At 51.7% G+C, this 14310-nt stretch overlaps 3 protein-coding genes across 3 annotated transcripts; all 3 read right to left on the reverse strand.

Annotated features, from left to right (window-relative positions):
* Positions 1 to 79: 79 nt before the first annotated feature.
* F5Z01DRAFT_622113 (uncharacterized protein) lies at positions 80 to 2177 on the reverse strand (the record flags this gene model as incomplete). Its single annotated transcript, XM_046261238.1, has 3 exons — positions 80 to 367; positions 425 to 1484; positions 1537 to 2177. The coding sequence occupies 3 exons, from the start codon at positions 2175 to 2177 to the stop codon at positions 80 to 82; spliced, it is 1989 nt and encodes a 662-aa protein (XP_046118247.1).
* Positions 2178 to 4695: 2518 nt separating this feature from the next.
* F5Z01DRAFT_655142 (uncharacterized protein) lies at positions 4696 to 5965 on the reverse strand. The gene is made up of 2 exons (XM_046263472.1): positions 5257 to 5965; positions 4696 to 5204 (listed from the first exon to the last, which is right to left on the reverse strand). The coding sequence occupies exons 1-2, from the start codon at positions 5873 to 5875 to the stop codon at positions 4888 to 4890; spliced, it is 936 nt and encodes a 311-aa protein (XP_046118248.1). The 5' UTR covers positions 5876 to 5965; the 3' UTR covers positions 4696 to 4887.
* A 3957-nt stretch (positions 5966 to 9922) lies between these two features.
* On the reverse strand, positions 9923 to 11737 carry F5Z01DRAFT_750238 (uncharacterized protein; the record flags this gene model as incomplete). The annotated part of the gene is made up of 1 exon (XM_046267013.1): positions 9923 to 11737. One exon carries the CDS (start codon positions 11735 to 11737, stop codon positions 9923 to 9925), a length of 1815 nt encoding a protein of 604 aa, XP_046118249.1.
* Between the last annotated feature and the right edge of the window lie 2573 nt (positions 11738 to 14310).

The following is a 14310-nucleotide window of genomic DNA, read 5'->3' on the forward strand; positions in this document are numbered from 1 at the left end:
GACCCCTCCTATCCCGCCTCACGTTGCTTGCTCTGCCTCTCGAAAGGAAAGCATGCAAAGCCCTGTCAACATGAAGGTGTCACTGGCAAGAAGCCGAATACCAGCTTGATTCCTCTCGTGGCTTGCGACGTCGATGTCGAGCCAATGCATCCACCCATACCTTGATTTCCTCCGACAATGCCTTGATTTCCTCCTCAAGTTGCCTCCTCTGCTTCTGTGATTCTTGGCTTTCAGCGACAAGCTCACGCAGCCTCTCAGCGGACAAGAGACCGACGTGGCCAACCGTTATGATGTCCGTCAGCTTACGAACAAGGCAGCGCTCGATTACTAGATTCGTAACGTTGCTTGTAAAGTTGCGGCAAGATATCTTGGCCAAGGTCAGTGACATAAACTAACCACATTCCGCTTTTGTGTGTATCCTCACCTCGTAGAAAGCATTCACTACTCGAAGGAACGACTGTGTCTCGGGATCGCCCCCTTCACGCGTCTCGGGTTCAATGTGAGAAGCCCTGTGTTCTTCCAGCGCCTGCTGGAGCTCGAAAACGCCAGGACGGGCGTACCCCCTTTCATAAGGTTCTATCATCTCCTCAAGCTTGTCCTGCAACATCGTCCCCATCTCGTCGAAGAAAGGGTCTACAAAGGCCGTTACAATGGCGCGCGTAGTAGGATCAGACCATTGCAGGCCCAACACATGCTCGAAAACCTTGTCCGTAAACGATTGCACCGCAAACAGGACCCTTTCGATGTGAGATTGGGCCATAGCTCCCCACGGAGAGACTCGTCGTCGGAGCAGCTGCATGAGGACATCGTCACCAACAGAACCTAGCGGCCCAATACTTCGGTAGGCTGAGAAGGGGTCCATTTGCGCCATAAGTTCTTGTGCTTGGATGACCTGAGGTTCAGAAAGCTCAGAGGCGTACAGTTCGAGGGTATTTTGCAAAGAAACTGGCAGTTCATCCGCATCATGCTGGCCAGTTCCCTCGACGATGATGTTGCTGCCCTTTGTCCTGACGACGTAGTCGAACACTTCGCTCAAGCGCTGCAGAGTTGTCCTCAGCCGGCGTCCTTTGTCGTCTTCGAAGTTGCCGAAGAACGGATCCTGGTACCGTCCCTCGACACCTTCTCGAACTATCCTCTGAATGTCAGACGCAGCGTTCAGAAGATAGATGCGCTTCTCATCGTCATGGGCTCTTGGTTTGCCGAGCCGCTCCAAGTGTGATCGTTTAGACTTGAGATCGTCTTCCGCCTCTCTCACCATTCTCAAGGTGCGTGCCCAGTGGCGGTTGTAAATAGCCATGGCAATCTTGGTACGGAGGCTTTCTATTCCAACATCCTTTTTGGAGGCTTCAGAGAAGCCATCTATGGTCAGGAGGATCTCCTTGTACCTCTTCCTACCGTCAGGCTGTACTTCCACTCTCTCTCCGCCATGAAGTACGTGCCAGCCGTACCTGGTCGGCCAGTCATATCTGAAGCCATCAGGGACCCTTTCAACCATTTTTTGTCACAAGGTCCCCGTTATGGCGGTGCGCATCAAACGAGATATTTGAGTGGCTGTGGTCATATATGACAGCGATCGATCTCTCGCCTAAGGGATCACTTTTGTGAATCATCGAGGCGTTGACGTCGAAATGATCGGGACTTCGGGGATTGACAAGGGCTATAATGACACTCTGCTCATCATTGAAGTACTTAGCGAGCACATCCAGAGAAGGGCGAGAGGGTATCGGAAGATCGACGAAAGTCAGTGGCTCCAGATCAGGGCCCTGAACGTCCACTCGCAGCACGTTAAGTGGATTGTGGTGAATTGATTCGGATTCAGTCACTTTGCAAGCAACCTCGATGATCCCTGCGAGTTCTTTGATAGACGGATCAGTGTTTTGAAAACTCTCTCGCCCAACACCTACCCTCGAGGGGTCGATGCGGAAGGAGACTTGGGCAACGGGCGCCGGTCGGAACGCGAGCTCGATGGTGAAATCAATGCTCACGTCGGGGAATTTAATGCCACTGAGAGCTCCCAGTGCAGAACCACCGCCCGTCCCAAGCCGGCGTGCCACCACAATCTTTGGCGCATTGGCCGTGTCGCCTTTCGAGTAGACAGATGTCAATGCTTTGTTGAGATGCAGGAGATCGCTGGTATCAGCAGAGATGAGCGGACTAAAATGAGACGACGACAGCATCTTGATCAACGCTCGATGGCGACAGGAACAAACAAACCAGAGCCCAGAAAACAACGGTGAAAATTGTGAGTAAGGGACAAATGAAGAATTTAATTAATTCGGGGCGCCGCTTGTTGCGCTTCGCGTGTCCAAGGTAATTTTCGCGGATGGGGCACGGGCAAGTAATTGAGCACCCCCTTGGCGCCAGCATGTAGGCGCATTGGCTTCCCTATATGCGACTACTCTCGCAAACTAAGGTATATCTTGCCATGATTGTTATGCACATGACCTGTGGTATATGTCGATGCGTGAAGTGAAAGATACGTGACTCCAAGGTCGAGTGTCTCTCTTGGGTCACAGAGATTATTTTGTGATTGCCACTCAGAATGTAAACATCGAACGACATGACACCCTTCCCTCGCACACTCGAGGCTACCAGCCAGAGACGGGCTTTTGCACGCCACTATAATGAAACTACGAACCGGTGGACAGGTGACCCTCATTAACAGGTAGTCATTTTGGCCATTACGATGCACAGACGTCAAAAGATCCATATGGCAAGGAGCCGACATTCGAGAGGCAATGTCCAGTCCCCAGCAGATGGGGATGACGCAGGCTACATGTACGTCGCCGGTGAGTTAGTCTTCTGGACACAAGCCTGACAGGTTTGAACACACAGACTCCGTGTTGTGCCTGATGACTCAAGCCATTGTCGGGACCTTTACATCCTAGAACAAATGAAACCAATTTCATCTAGCCTTCATGTTCACTCTGTAACCAAATTACACGTTGCCGAAATGAAGGAGGTCAAGATTTGAATCATCGTCAACGGCACATACAAGCTCTTCGAACAGTCAGGCACACTACCGTTCAGCATTATCTTCGGCTTCGTTCGACGCTCCCCCGATGGCATCGACCCGCGAGCACTTTGGCTCAACGCGACCAAGTCGATCCTCGACGTGCCGTATGCTGTCTCTCAAGGGCTTCTCACAATCTCAGCGGCAGATAGCGAGAGCAAGCAAGCATTGGATGTTGAGCTGAGCCAACTGAGCCACAGTGAGCTGGACGATGTAAATGAAAACGACCATGTCATGTTTTCGTCGCCTGCTAACAGGGCAAGAAGTTAGAGAGATGCTTTGACGGTATACCACTAGAAAATTAACCCGAAAGGTACCTTGGAAAGGTCATTCAAGCTTGGCACACGTTACGAGATCCTTCGGAGGGGCATCGAGATTGCTGGCAAAGGCCACAGGTTCCTTACAATGATAGTCAGCTAGGGAATGACACTCCAGACGAGGCTCTCAGGCTATCATGCAGCATCACGAACTGCTATGCCATATTCACTACAATCCCCAAGCTCTCCTGGTCTCCGCCCCTTGAGACTCGTTTGAAATTCCGCGGGAGCATTGACGACAGCGAAACCCCTTGCTTTAAGACCACCATTCTGAACAAAGGTTCGGGTCCTGTTACCGTTCAGACTGCTGGTCGTCCATATTTCTTGATTCCCGAGGGACCAATGGGCCTTGCCCCCTGGGATCAGATGGGGACATTGAGGACCCTCGGCCTCGCATCCTGAACGCGAAGTATTCTTGTGCTAGAAAAAATCTCCAGGTATGGGATATTCCCAGTCAGACAGTGGTCCGAAAGAAGAGAAGGCCGCCTATATGCGCACTAAACATGTGAGATACGTCCAAATATAACCCTTGCCCCAAACTGGAGAACCTGATGACAATCAGACCTGACCATCCTTTGACAAGGCTGGTGAATTTGGATGATTTGCTGTCAAAGCTAGCCGATGGGCACTACTTGACATGTAAAAAATTGTCCTGGAGCCGCGAGGCCTGTGGTGGTGACCTGGAGATGTGGTAAATTTCGAGGCGGAGGACAAGGCGCGCCTGCCACACCCCTTGTGAAAGAGAAAGGTGCCGCCTGCCATGCTCGAGTCGGAAGATACTGTCACGTTTGAAATGAAAGACGGAGAAGCAGTATCAACAATTTAGGCCAATGGACGGACATATGTTGCAATCAAGGTGTTCGTGAGGACATGGATGCTATCATATACTCATCAAGTGCCCTCATCTATGAAATTACAGTCAGGTCTAAAGACATTTTAATCTCACTCAGTCTCCTCTTTTCCCAGCTCTAAGCCTGTGCGTCATGTTGACACTGAGGTCAGACCGACCGTACCAAGTAGCAGCATGAAATGAAAGGTTTGCCCTCGTTCTTGAAACTTCCCATACTAATTTAGGGCCCAGGTACGTCAATAGCATGTGACCGACTGTGCCCTTGGACAGCTCCATGAATGTGACATACCCCGTGTTTTGCCTAGTCGCTTTCCAAATCGAGGCCTACGTCTGCGACACCGTTGTGTTAACGAAGAACACCAGCAATGCGGAAAATCTGGTATCCCCTATGTCAGAACTCAATAAATGCGTCTAGTGACTGATGAGAACACTTACGCCGCAGTAGCAACAAAGATATTATTGGTACTAGCCGAAGTGGCGTGAGCCAAGGCCACTGAGAACACTGCGGTGAGTCCTGCAATGACTCCCAGTTTGGCTGCTGGCGAGTTGACCAAGTAGAGGAGCATGATACTCAGAACAGGAAACATTGAAGCGAGGAGCGCTTTGCCAAGGCGTAAGAAATGCCCAAATCCGTCGCCATATACAATGGTGTTTTGTAAATGGTCTGGTGATTCCTCTGTCCTGTCTTTTTTCTGTCGCGAACCTGGTCAGCACCCTTCGCTCCAAGAAGCCATAGCCACAATAATAGTATCATGATCACATACGTGTAGATGTCGTCCAACGAAGTCATGGTAGATCTTGAGCAGGGTCAATGTGGATCCCGGCATCGCGCTGCCATCCTCGTTTGGGGCTTCTATCGAAACGAGTTCATCGATCGCGGAACTCTCCCAGATCTTGCCATCCTGTCCCAGCAGCCTCATGTTGCCCATGGAGGGTCGCCGCATGTATGTTCTCAACGCATCTAGAGAGACAGGATGGGGCTTCTTTAGGCTTGCGATCTGTTGATGGAGTGCAAGTGCTGAATCTGCCCAAAACCTTAGTGATATGCCTGTCAACAGCTCTAGACGGCGACTTACAGTAGTCTCTAGTCACCTCGCGGATTCGTTTCAACAGAAGCCACTGTGCCCTCTGAGCCTTATGCTCATCTCTGATCACATCGCCATCATTATCACCGCTAGGGTCCTTATGGTCATTGATGTTGCCACGATCCCCAGATTTGCATTTGTCTTCGTTGTCTGGATCATTCTCGTCGCCCGGCTCAACGATGCTGTCAGTGTCGCTACTGTCGTCTTGGTAACAATATTCGGACTCTCGCATTAATTGCGACGAAGATGAGTAGAATTTCCGAATGTCTGTTGATAGATGATCTTCCTCTTGAACTCTTTTGAGCTCCGCCTCTAGGTCGCATAACTCCGATTGATAGTGCAAGAGGACCTCAGCTGACAGGTGCGTGAACCGTCGGAAGATGGCCGCGTTGGGTACATCTCCCATAAAACGTGCCAACCGTGCATATCCACCTCTCACTGGTGTTCTCGACGCTGAATCCATGTCTAGGCTATCCTTGGGCTTCGAAGAAGCGGCTGGCGCGGGTTGCATCGGTGGGGTTGCGGACATGCCTGATTGCCTTGCTGTGAGAGAAGTGCAGTTGCGATTTGGCTTTTGAACCGAGAGGGGAGCACCGGCGTCACGCTTCATGTTGTGCACAGACTGCTCACTGGCTGAGCCCCCACGACACGGTTCTTTGAATGACAGCAGGTAATTAGGACATGCAGGTTTGGGTGTACATTATGTTGCCTTGTGATATGACGAGACGGGTGAGGTAGTGCTGTTGTGCACGGAAGTGCACTTCTGCTACGAATTCTGCACTTATGCAGGTCGCAAATATCAGTACCAATTACGCCTGGCTTGGAAAACAAGGCGACCAACCGATATTGGCCACATATCGAGTAAGATCGATGGCGTTGGACCAATGTGCTGGTTGCCTCGTTGGGCTCAAGTACGTTGCAGCGGCCGAAATCACGAAGTGCGATTGGTCTCAAGCCAAATCAACTCACCCCTGACAGAGATAAAATGCAGGGGGGTTTTTTGGCGGTAACGGCAGCTGAGGGACGACTCTGGGTTGTACATACATGTAGAAGATGTCTTCCCATGGCTGTTGATCAATGGGTCGTTCAGAAAACTCGAGCAAGACTCCTTCGTAACGTCTACTGTTTCGTCCACTCACGACTCGAATTACCTGTACGACTGTGACAGGCAATGCGCCCTGAGTTTGGCTAAACAAATGGCTGCTGACTCTTTTGACAGACGCTGTGGTTTCACGACAGATACCGACACACAACTGTCATACTTTGCCGCGACAATGAGCACCAAAACTTGGTTCGATACTGGCTCAGACGCTTCCTCCGAATCAACCCCTTAAGAAAGCGAATGTGTGTGGATGACAAGCCCAGACGCAAGCTCAGATTCGGAGGAAGACCCCCAGCCTACGACTGAGGCGGTGCAAGCCACCCGGGAGGGTGCTCAACTTCCAAACAGGCACCGGGGCCCAGAAGGGCTGAATCCACTTAGAAGCGATCGCCTCAGTGAGTTTCAAGTCTCCGTCTTTGGCGAAGATGATTGGTTTTCATCCCACGATGTCGACAACATGAAAGCTACTTGGCCAAAGTGCGACTTGCCGTTCATGTTTACTTCAAACCCTAAGATGGGGGTTGAGCTTGGTCCGAGCCTGGAGGCTCTGCAGGTTTATCTAGGCTTTTTCCCTGCGCGCAAAGAGGACTCAGGTATGTCATGTTGCGTTGCTGTTGTTGACCTCAGCCGAGGCTGGAGGACTGACGCAGTTTCGTAGATGAGGAGCGTCAGATGCGGGAAAATGAACGAACGGACCCGGCGGATCTGGCAGAGGCGCGGAGGGTAATAAAGGAAAGAGATGATGCAAGAGGAAAGAAAAAAAAGAAGGAGCAGAAGAAGAAGGACGAGAGCAGCAAGAAGAAGCGTAGAGACCGGGATGAGGGCGACGGCGCTGAGGGAGGTGGCAGCTGCAGTAGGTCCTAGCCGCGGGCCAAATTTGGAACATCAGTATAATGACTGGATTCTGCCTTATTCGGGAGCCTAGAGTTCACTTATGCTGACGAGGTGAGCGTAGCCTACTAAACTCGCAAGACGCATGAACATAGTAGCTCAAGCTTGCTGGCCGCATTCAACATACACGGCAGGGCTCGGGCAGTGCTGATTGAAGTATTGGTGGTACAAAGACGACAAGCGAGTGGCCTGAGACCACTGCGCGCGGCTACCTACATGTATATAAATATGTATGCCTCTCGCCCGGAATGTAAAAGCTCCCTGCATCTAAAGCCTAGGCCGGGAGTCATCAATCCTAATTCTAGACATACCTCCTGCATATGAGCCTTCATCCTCTAGTTATCATTCTCACTTTCTCGGAACACGACCCTGCTCTTCGGTACTCACCGCGAAATTTTACTGAAGAAGCTCACGGCACCATGGGAATTGCATATAGCCGATATGCTCCCATTGGAGCTGACTGTCCGGGACTAACCCACAAAGGTAAGCGTCTTCAGCATTGGTATTCTTATATAAATTTCTAGAACTGACTCATGTACTCTTCAAGAGAAGGTGAGACGCGCGCAGGAAGAGATGGAGGAGGAAAGCGCCGCGTGTCGCGCGTTGGAGGACAGGATAGACAGGGAGCTTTCCGAGCAGGAGAGAGTGCGGAGGGATAGAAGAAAGAAAAAAGCCCGGATGAAAAAGAAGAAGAAACGTGCAGAAAAGGCCTCGGTTGAAAGTAAGGAGTGCCATCCATAGAGTCTGCTTGATGATTGATCATGCACTACATATATCTAGCAAACGATGGACCTGAGTCGAGTAGCTAAACAAACAATTTGAGTATCAAAGGCTCTGACTCATAGTGGATGAATTTTCGGCCGCTAAGTCTGCACATCGACGGACGATGGCCGCATCTGCTACTTTGCCCATGAAGTTGAGTGTTTGATTGTGATCACCTTGAGTGCTATGGTCAGGTTCGACATGGGGACATCCCACTGTGAATGGAGACCATGCTTGCTGAGGACAACTCTAGATGTGACCAATTGTGACCAGATCGTGCCAATCAAATTTGAACATGTGTCAGGGACTGGATGGGTGGTCCATACCTCGGTCGAGCAGGCCTTGTTGTCTTCAAAGCCCAACTACATGTGGTCTTTGACTTGGGGATCAAGAGTGGTGGATCTGACATGCCGAGTGGTAGCACATCTAAAAGGCCCGGGTTGAGCAGGTGACACAGATACATGTACTCAGCGACGTGAAGGCTGATTGCACCCGGTAAAGTGAGTCAAATTTCACTCGGTTATTCTCAACTATTAATGAGCACGGTGGGAGCAGAAACGCGACTCTGAATAGCGGAGGACCGGCGATCAGTGACTTGATGATTGAACACGGAACGTGAACTCTGGTCTGCCTCGAGCGAGGGCGCATGGAAGTTCGAAACAGTGTGGTAGCAATGGCACATATGCGACAAGGCAGAACGACAGAGCCTGGTAAGATACACTCGTGCAGGGCATTGGCAGTCTGGTCAGCTCAGCCACTTCTCTCAAGTTTCCTGCCGCTTGGCCCTACCGAGTTTCAAACTGAGCAGGATGCCCAATACTAAGTCGCAGTTCTCACACCAGCGCACGCCTCGTGGCGATCGCAGGATTTCTGGCACGCAACGTGGGCATAGCGTCTATGATATCATTTGGGCCTAGGCCTTTAGATGTCGATAACACTTGGCGGCACGATACACATCGTCCATGTATCACAACCACAATGCTACAGGGCCGTCGCCTGGCGTTCGATGAGTCGTACGCATAGGTCCGACGGATACCCCTTCTGATGCCGTGCGTCATAAACTGTGTGGCAACTAGGCGTCGCTCGCATCCGCATGTGTTCTCGGCGTGCGACCTATTTATCCCGTCTCGACGAGTTGTTGCATGGCCGCCTTGTCAGGCACAGGTGCATCATTCCTGAGTATCATCCAACAGTCTGTAGCCATGAATAGCCTAGCACATCTGAGCCATATCTTGGCGGGAGGCTCTCTTCGTTGAGCATTCATGTTTCTCGGTAGCGGTGGCCTACACCTGTCCCGAGGAGCCTCAACGTGACGGCATTCGGCGCCGATGCTACATTCAGGTTGCACAATCTTGTTGAACAACTCCGTCACACAAATGCGGACACGAATATCCCCTTTAGTGCATGTTGCTGGCACAGACAGAAGCCATTCACGAGCTCAAGCGTATCTAATCCAGGGAAATACAGAGCTACGCACTACCTTCAACTATGTGCAGCGAGGATGTGAAATCATACAATGACTACCAGGAAAGTCATGGTGCTCCATTTTCGAGCCAACTCAAGGGCACTCGATAATTCAGTGTATGTCAAGATCTTGCTGCCGACGACGACGGCCTTCAGAAACTCGATTTGTCCACGAAGCTTCAGACAGTGACTGAAGGTACTGACCATAACCAGAAACAGCAGTGTTAGGCTAAAGATGACCCTGCGGTTTGCCATAGACGTCAAGCCCCCTCTCCGACTTCTTGCATAGATTCTGTGGGTGGGATGGTCTTGGCGACATACATCCTTACCGAGAGACCAAGAGAGCATGTGCCAGATATCATACAACAACGCCAATTACAGATGTACTTGTGTGTTTATTCTTGATCTAGTGAAGACCCCTATTTCCGCCACGGTAAATCAGGAGAACCCCAAGTTGAGCGTGTACTTCATCGGCGTCGTGCCTGTGACATAGACATGGTGCCCCTCCAGGACAAGATTGCCGTTATGCCAGCTATACTGCTCGCCAGCATCGGGATTGACGACGCCATCTCCATTGCCTGGCCCAAAGGCAATGGTGTCTTTGCCATTAGTGTACTGACCCTCGCCCTCCTTGAGATGGTAGATAGTGTTCCCTTCACCGTCGACAGATGGCTCGACACCGCTGAACTCACCGCCCTTCCTAAAGGTCACCTCAAGCGTAATGTCCACGTCCTTCTCGCCTGTGACTTCAAACTCAAGATCATAGCCTGCGTCTGTCGGCACAATCTTCACATCCGTCTTGAGGCGTCGCACACTGGCAGGTCGGTTCTCAAAGTCAAGGCTGGCGTAGAAGCGTCCGTCGATCGACCTCGATAGGTCATATGTGCCATTCTCGTTGCGCTGGTCGGCTGGCATGGGTAGGTAGTACTGCACCTCCATCTCATTGCCCAGTTTGGCGACGCCAGTCTCGCTGTCGAATTCAATCCCGTTGGATCTAAAGTGGCCCATGCTGAAGAAGTTGGCGCTCATCCGGATACCCTCGAGGACAAGATCGCCATTCCAGGCGCGGAAAAAGGACGGATTGGTCGACAGACCGGAACCGAATCTGTTGTAAAAGTCCGTCTTCTCCCCCTTGTGGTACCAGTCTGTCCCTCCAAAGGCCGATACGGTCAGCTTGTCGTTCCGCACGCGGACCAAGCTCACAGTGGGGTAATGTTTTTGAAAGTCGACAAAGGGCTCCTCGGGTGCAGAAAGTTCCTTTGCCAGCTCAGGTTGCTCGATGAGATTAGCCAGATAGTCTCCCAGTCGCTCGGGTACACGCGACTCCAAGAGCCGCGCCATGGCGGCAAATCGACCATTGCCGTCGCGCAAGGCCAGCTCCCGAAACTGCGGGTAAAATTCGCCCATGTTGTCGCTCCGATATTGGTTTTGATCCTGGCGGCGGCTAAGAACGGTCTCGATTTCGCAATTAGGCTCGGCGTGCTCAATGGACAATTCGAGGTTCTTGCGCACAGGCTCTAGGAGTTCAGTGCGGTTGAGCTCGCGCGCCACGGTCAGAAGAGATGGGTTGGAGACGGCGGCGTAGTAGATGCCACTGCGCTCAGAGTAAATGCCATCTGCATCGATATCGATGCCTTCGGCGAGCCATTCGTCAATGCGCTCGATCAAGCTCTCGTCATCTGTGATGCGGCTGATGCGCGCCAGGGCAGCGCAGACCTTCCATCGATGATTAGGGGTGTGGATGCCGCCTTTGGCCAAACCAGGCGCGGCTTTGCGAAGGATAGCGCGGATCGTGTCAGCGAAAACCTGCGAATCCTCATGGTCGTCTTCCTCAAGAATGCGAACCATAATGCCAAAGTCCTCGATCAAGAAGCCTGTGTCAGGCGGAGAGTGGTAGTTGCCAACTGTGTATGTACCATCGCAGTGCTGAACCTTAGTGAGGACAGCAAGCATCTCTTCAATGTGAGGCAGGAGGGTCTCATCGTGATAGTGTGTCGAGTTGGGCCAGACAAATGGCGTCACAAGCTGGCGGACGGCACGGGTAAGACCGCGGGGCGACCCAGCGATATATGCCTCTTTTCCATCGAGGACGGTCTGGACCTGCGCGTCGGCAGCTGTGGTGAGAATCTCAAGGCTAGCCCAGTCTTGACCGGCTTCAGCACGTGGTGCCAGAGCTGCGGCTGACGCGGTGGTAGCCAGCAGAGCCATGCCCGTGGCTCTGAGGACGCTGTATATGCGGCCAATTTGCATCATGTGGAAGGGGAAGAGGGTGTGGTGCTCGAAGAGGGTGGGGGAACGGATCTGTCAAGTGTTTATGCTTAAATATCCGGCGGTACTGGCTCCTCGGTGCATTGGTCACCGAATTGCCGTCGGCAACCCCATCTGCCGAGCTTTACGGACATGTCCCCGTGGGGAAATTAAGCATGCATGCTATGGCTAAGAGGGTGAAAGACCGGGGTCCTTGTTCTGGTTATGTCTGTTCGCTCGGCAATTCGGTATAAAAGGTGCTGATGAGCAACGCCTTCCCCTCTTTGCTCGTCTCCGCAGACAAGGGCCGGAGATTCACGATTCGATGGCGCCATTGGCGCTGAGCGTGCAGCACAGAGTGTAAGAGAACGCCTTGTCTTCCTATTGAGGCAGTAAGATATGGGACGCTGTTTCAAAGCAAGGCGAACAAGTGGCATGCTCACTCACATGGACGCGGTTGATCCGGTAGCCGAGCCGGCATTCGTCCGGTAGTTCAATTTAACTTCAGCCCCACCCCGACCGGCCAGCGTACCGATGTCTCCACTTCTCTTCCGGAGTGCCCGGATGGTTTCTGGCTCTCCGGAGTTTGTCAGTCGCTCCTCATGGGCTATGAAGCACAGCTAAGGTAGGATTCACAAAGATGCTTGATGACTCGCGAGCAGAGGAATTTGTGAGCTCTGTTACGATGGCTGCAAAACCAGACCCAACGGCTAGGCGTATGAGTTATCTTCGCTGTTAATGTCATCGATGTCATTATCGTGAAATGGGCATAGGTACTAGAACTAAAAGAGACTAGAATCTATAGTCATATGCATATATTCAATACTCGGTACCTAAGTCGTGACTTAGTTTTTGGCTTCCAATATAGAGACATTTTAAGTGATTTCTGTTCCGATTCTTAAAGACATAATAGATAAGGGTAGTGGTTCATTCTTCCGTGGGTTATCATATAGGAACGTGTTGACGCGTCGCCACTTAGCTCCTGAAATAGAATATTACACTGTAACTAAAGAGTCTTATTGTCGAAGCTCGTGCATTAACATCGTCCGTGGTTGGTTAGGGCGTCTCTGTTCACCTGCGAAATCCCACCCAGCGTTCGCCCTCTCGTGTGATCTAGATGTAAGCTGTGACTGATCTTTAACAAGGAGCATCTGGCATTCTAGGCGGGCGCGAACCAATCTTCAACCGTAATTCGCCGCTGAAATAGCCACGACCCCGTCGCCTACCAGGTCCATGCCCCTCACCAACGATTCCGGAGCTCACTCCACCGTTCTATTTGGCAATTTGTCCAGGGATGACATGTGGTCTTCTTGATTCGATCCATTCTACTTGTTGACTTCTTTCTGCCGTGGTTTAGAACTCTTTCCTTTGTGGTTGACCTGCAGCTATCCGCCAAGACTCGGGCAACAGCCAATCAATCAGCGCGCATCCGCCGGTTCAAACAGGAAAGAGATTCATCTTAGTTGTCTTGACAACGCTCACGCCGGATGTCGCAATCAGAGGGTTCCATAATGAAACATTTCTGTATATCATTTCTCTGTCCAGGTTGAGTTCAACCCCGCATCAGATTCAGCGCATGCTACTTGACGACTAGTAGGCCGCGCACTTCTGACGGTGGCTTGCCTAGACTTAGCCACCATCGAGCACAATATGCCATGCGGCCTCCTTCTCAGGGCATATCCTCTCGGTCATTATCTATGGTCTCGTCTCCCATATCTCAGTTAGCTTGTGATGTCTAGAGTCTGATCGTTCCATCCGATTTCCGCTCGGGAGCGCTACTACCTGCTAATTGTGGTCCCGCGTCGCTGTGCCGGACTAAAGTGCTGTCCGCGGTGTTAGGAAAATCATTCTCCTGACTAAAGAGTGGCGTTTGAAATTGCAATAAAATGGGAGCTACTAGTCATAGGATGGATTCCCTACCACTCTCAGCAGGGTGGTCCCGCAATCACGACGCGTGGATGAGACCACCACCATAGGCCTACTCGCTTGTTTCAAATTACTTAACAATCGAGCTACCAAGATCCCACATATCCTAGAATAGATAGGGGAAACATGTACTTGAGCGGAACAAGCGTTTCCTGACCCACTGGAGCACAGGGCGATATTCTGAGCCGCCGGCAGCCGGCTTCAACCGCCATTTCCTTCCGCGCTTCCCCATCTTCTCTCAACAGCCAGACCCTCAGAGGATCTGGGGTCAAGGTCCCAAAACACGAGCCTCCACAGACGTACATTTGTGTGTTTATTACCCCAGTATTACCAGTATACTCCACGGTTGGGCGCTGGGCTGCCGTCTGACGCTCTCGAGGCGCGGGTCCTCACACCAGCGCTTGCCCCGCGAGAGGGTGAGCAAGTTGTGGAGCTCGAACTAGGCACAACACAGGATCTTTGACTAACTAATGTTTCCTCTTGACTTCGAAAGAGCATCTCTGTCCGACGGCTGCAGCTCCCAGGATCCAGACTTGGTCGAAAGTCTGTGGAACTGTTTTAGGGGACTGGGTGGCGCTGCAGTCTGGGTCTCTAGTCGGGTAACACCTGCTTGATCATCTCTGCACCTGCCCGTGCATAAAGGAGGATCCGCG

The sequence above is a fragment of the Emericellopsis atlantica genome, assembly GCF_019669845.1.
Source record: "Emericellopsis atlantica unplaced genomic scaffold F5Z01scaffold_13, whole genome shotgun sequence".
NCBI classification, from domain to species: Eukaryota; Fungi; Ascomycota; class Sordariomycetes; order Hypocreales; family Bionectriaceae; genus Emericellopsis; species Emericellopsis atlantica.

Coding starts and splice junctions, on each gene's coding strand:
- F5Z01DRAFT_655142 (XM_046263472.1), bottom strand. CDS start 5,875: ATGAAGCGTGACGCCGGTGCTCCCCTCTCGGTTCAAAAGCCAAATCGC. Junction 5,205..5,256: donor CGAGGTGACTAGAGACTACT/GTAAGTCGCCGT, acceptor GGTTTTGGGCAG/ATTCAGCACTTGCACTCCAT.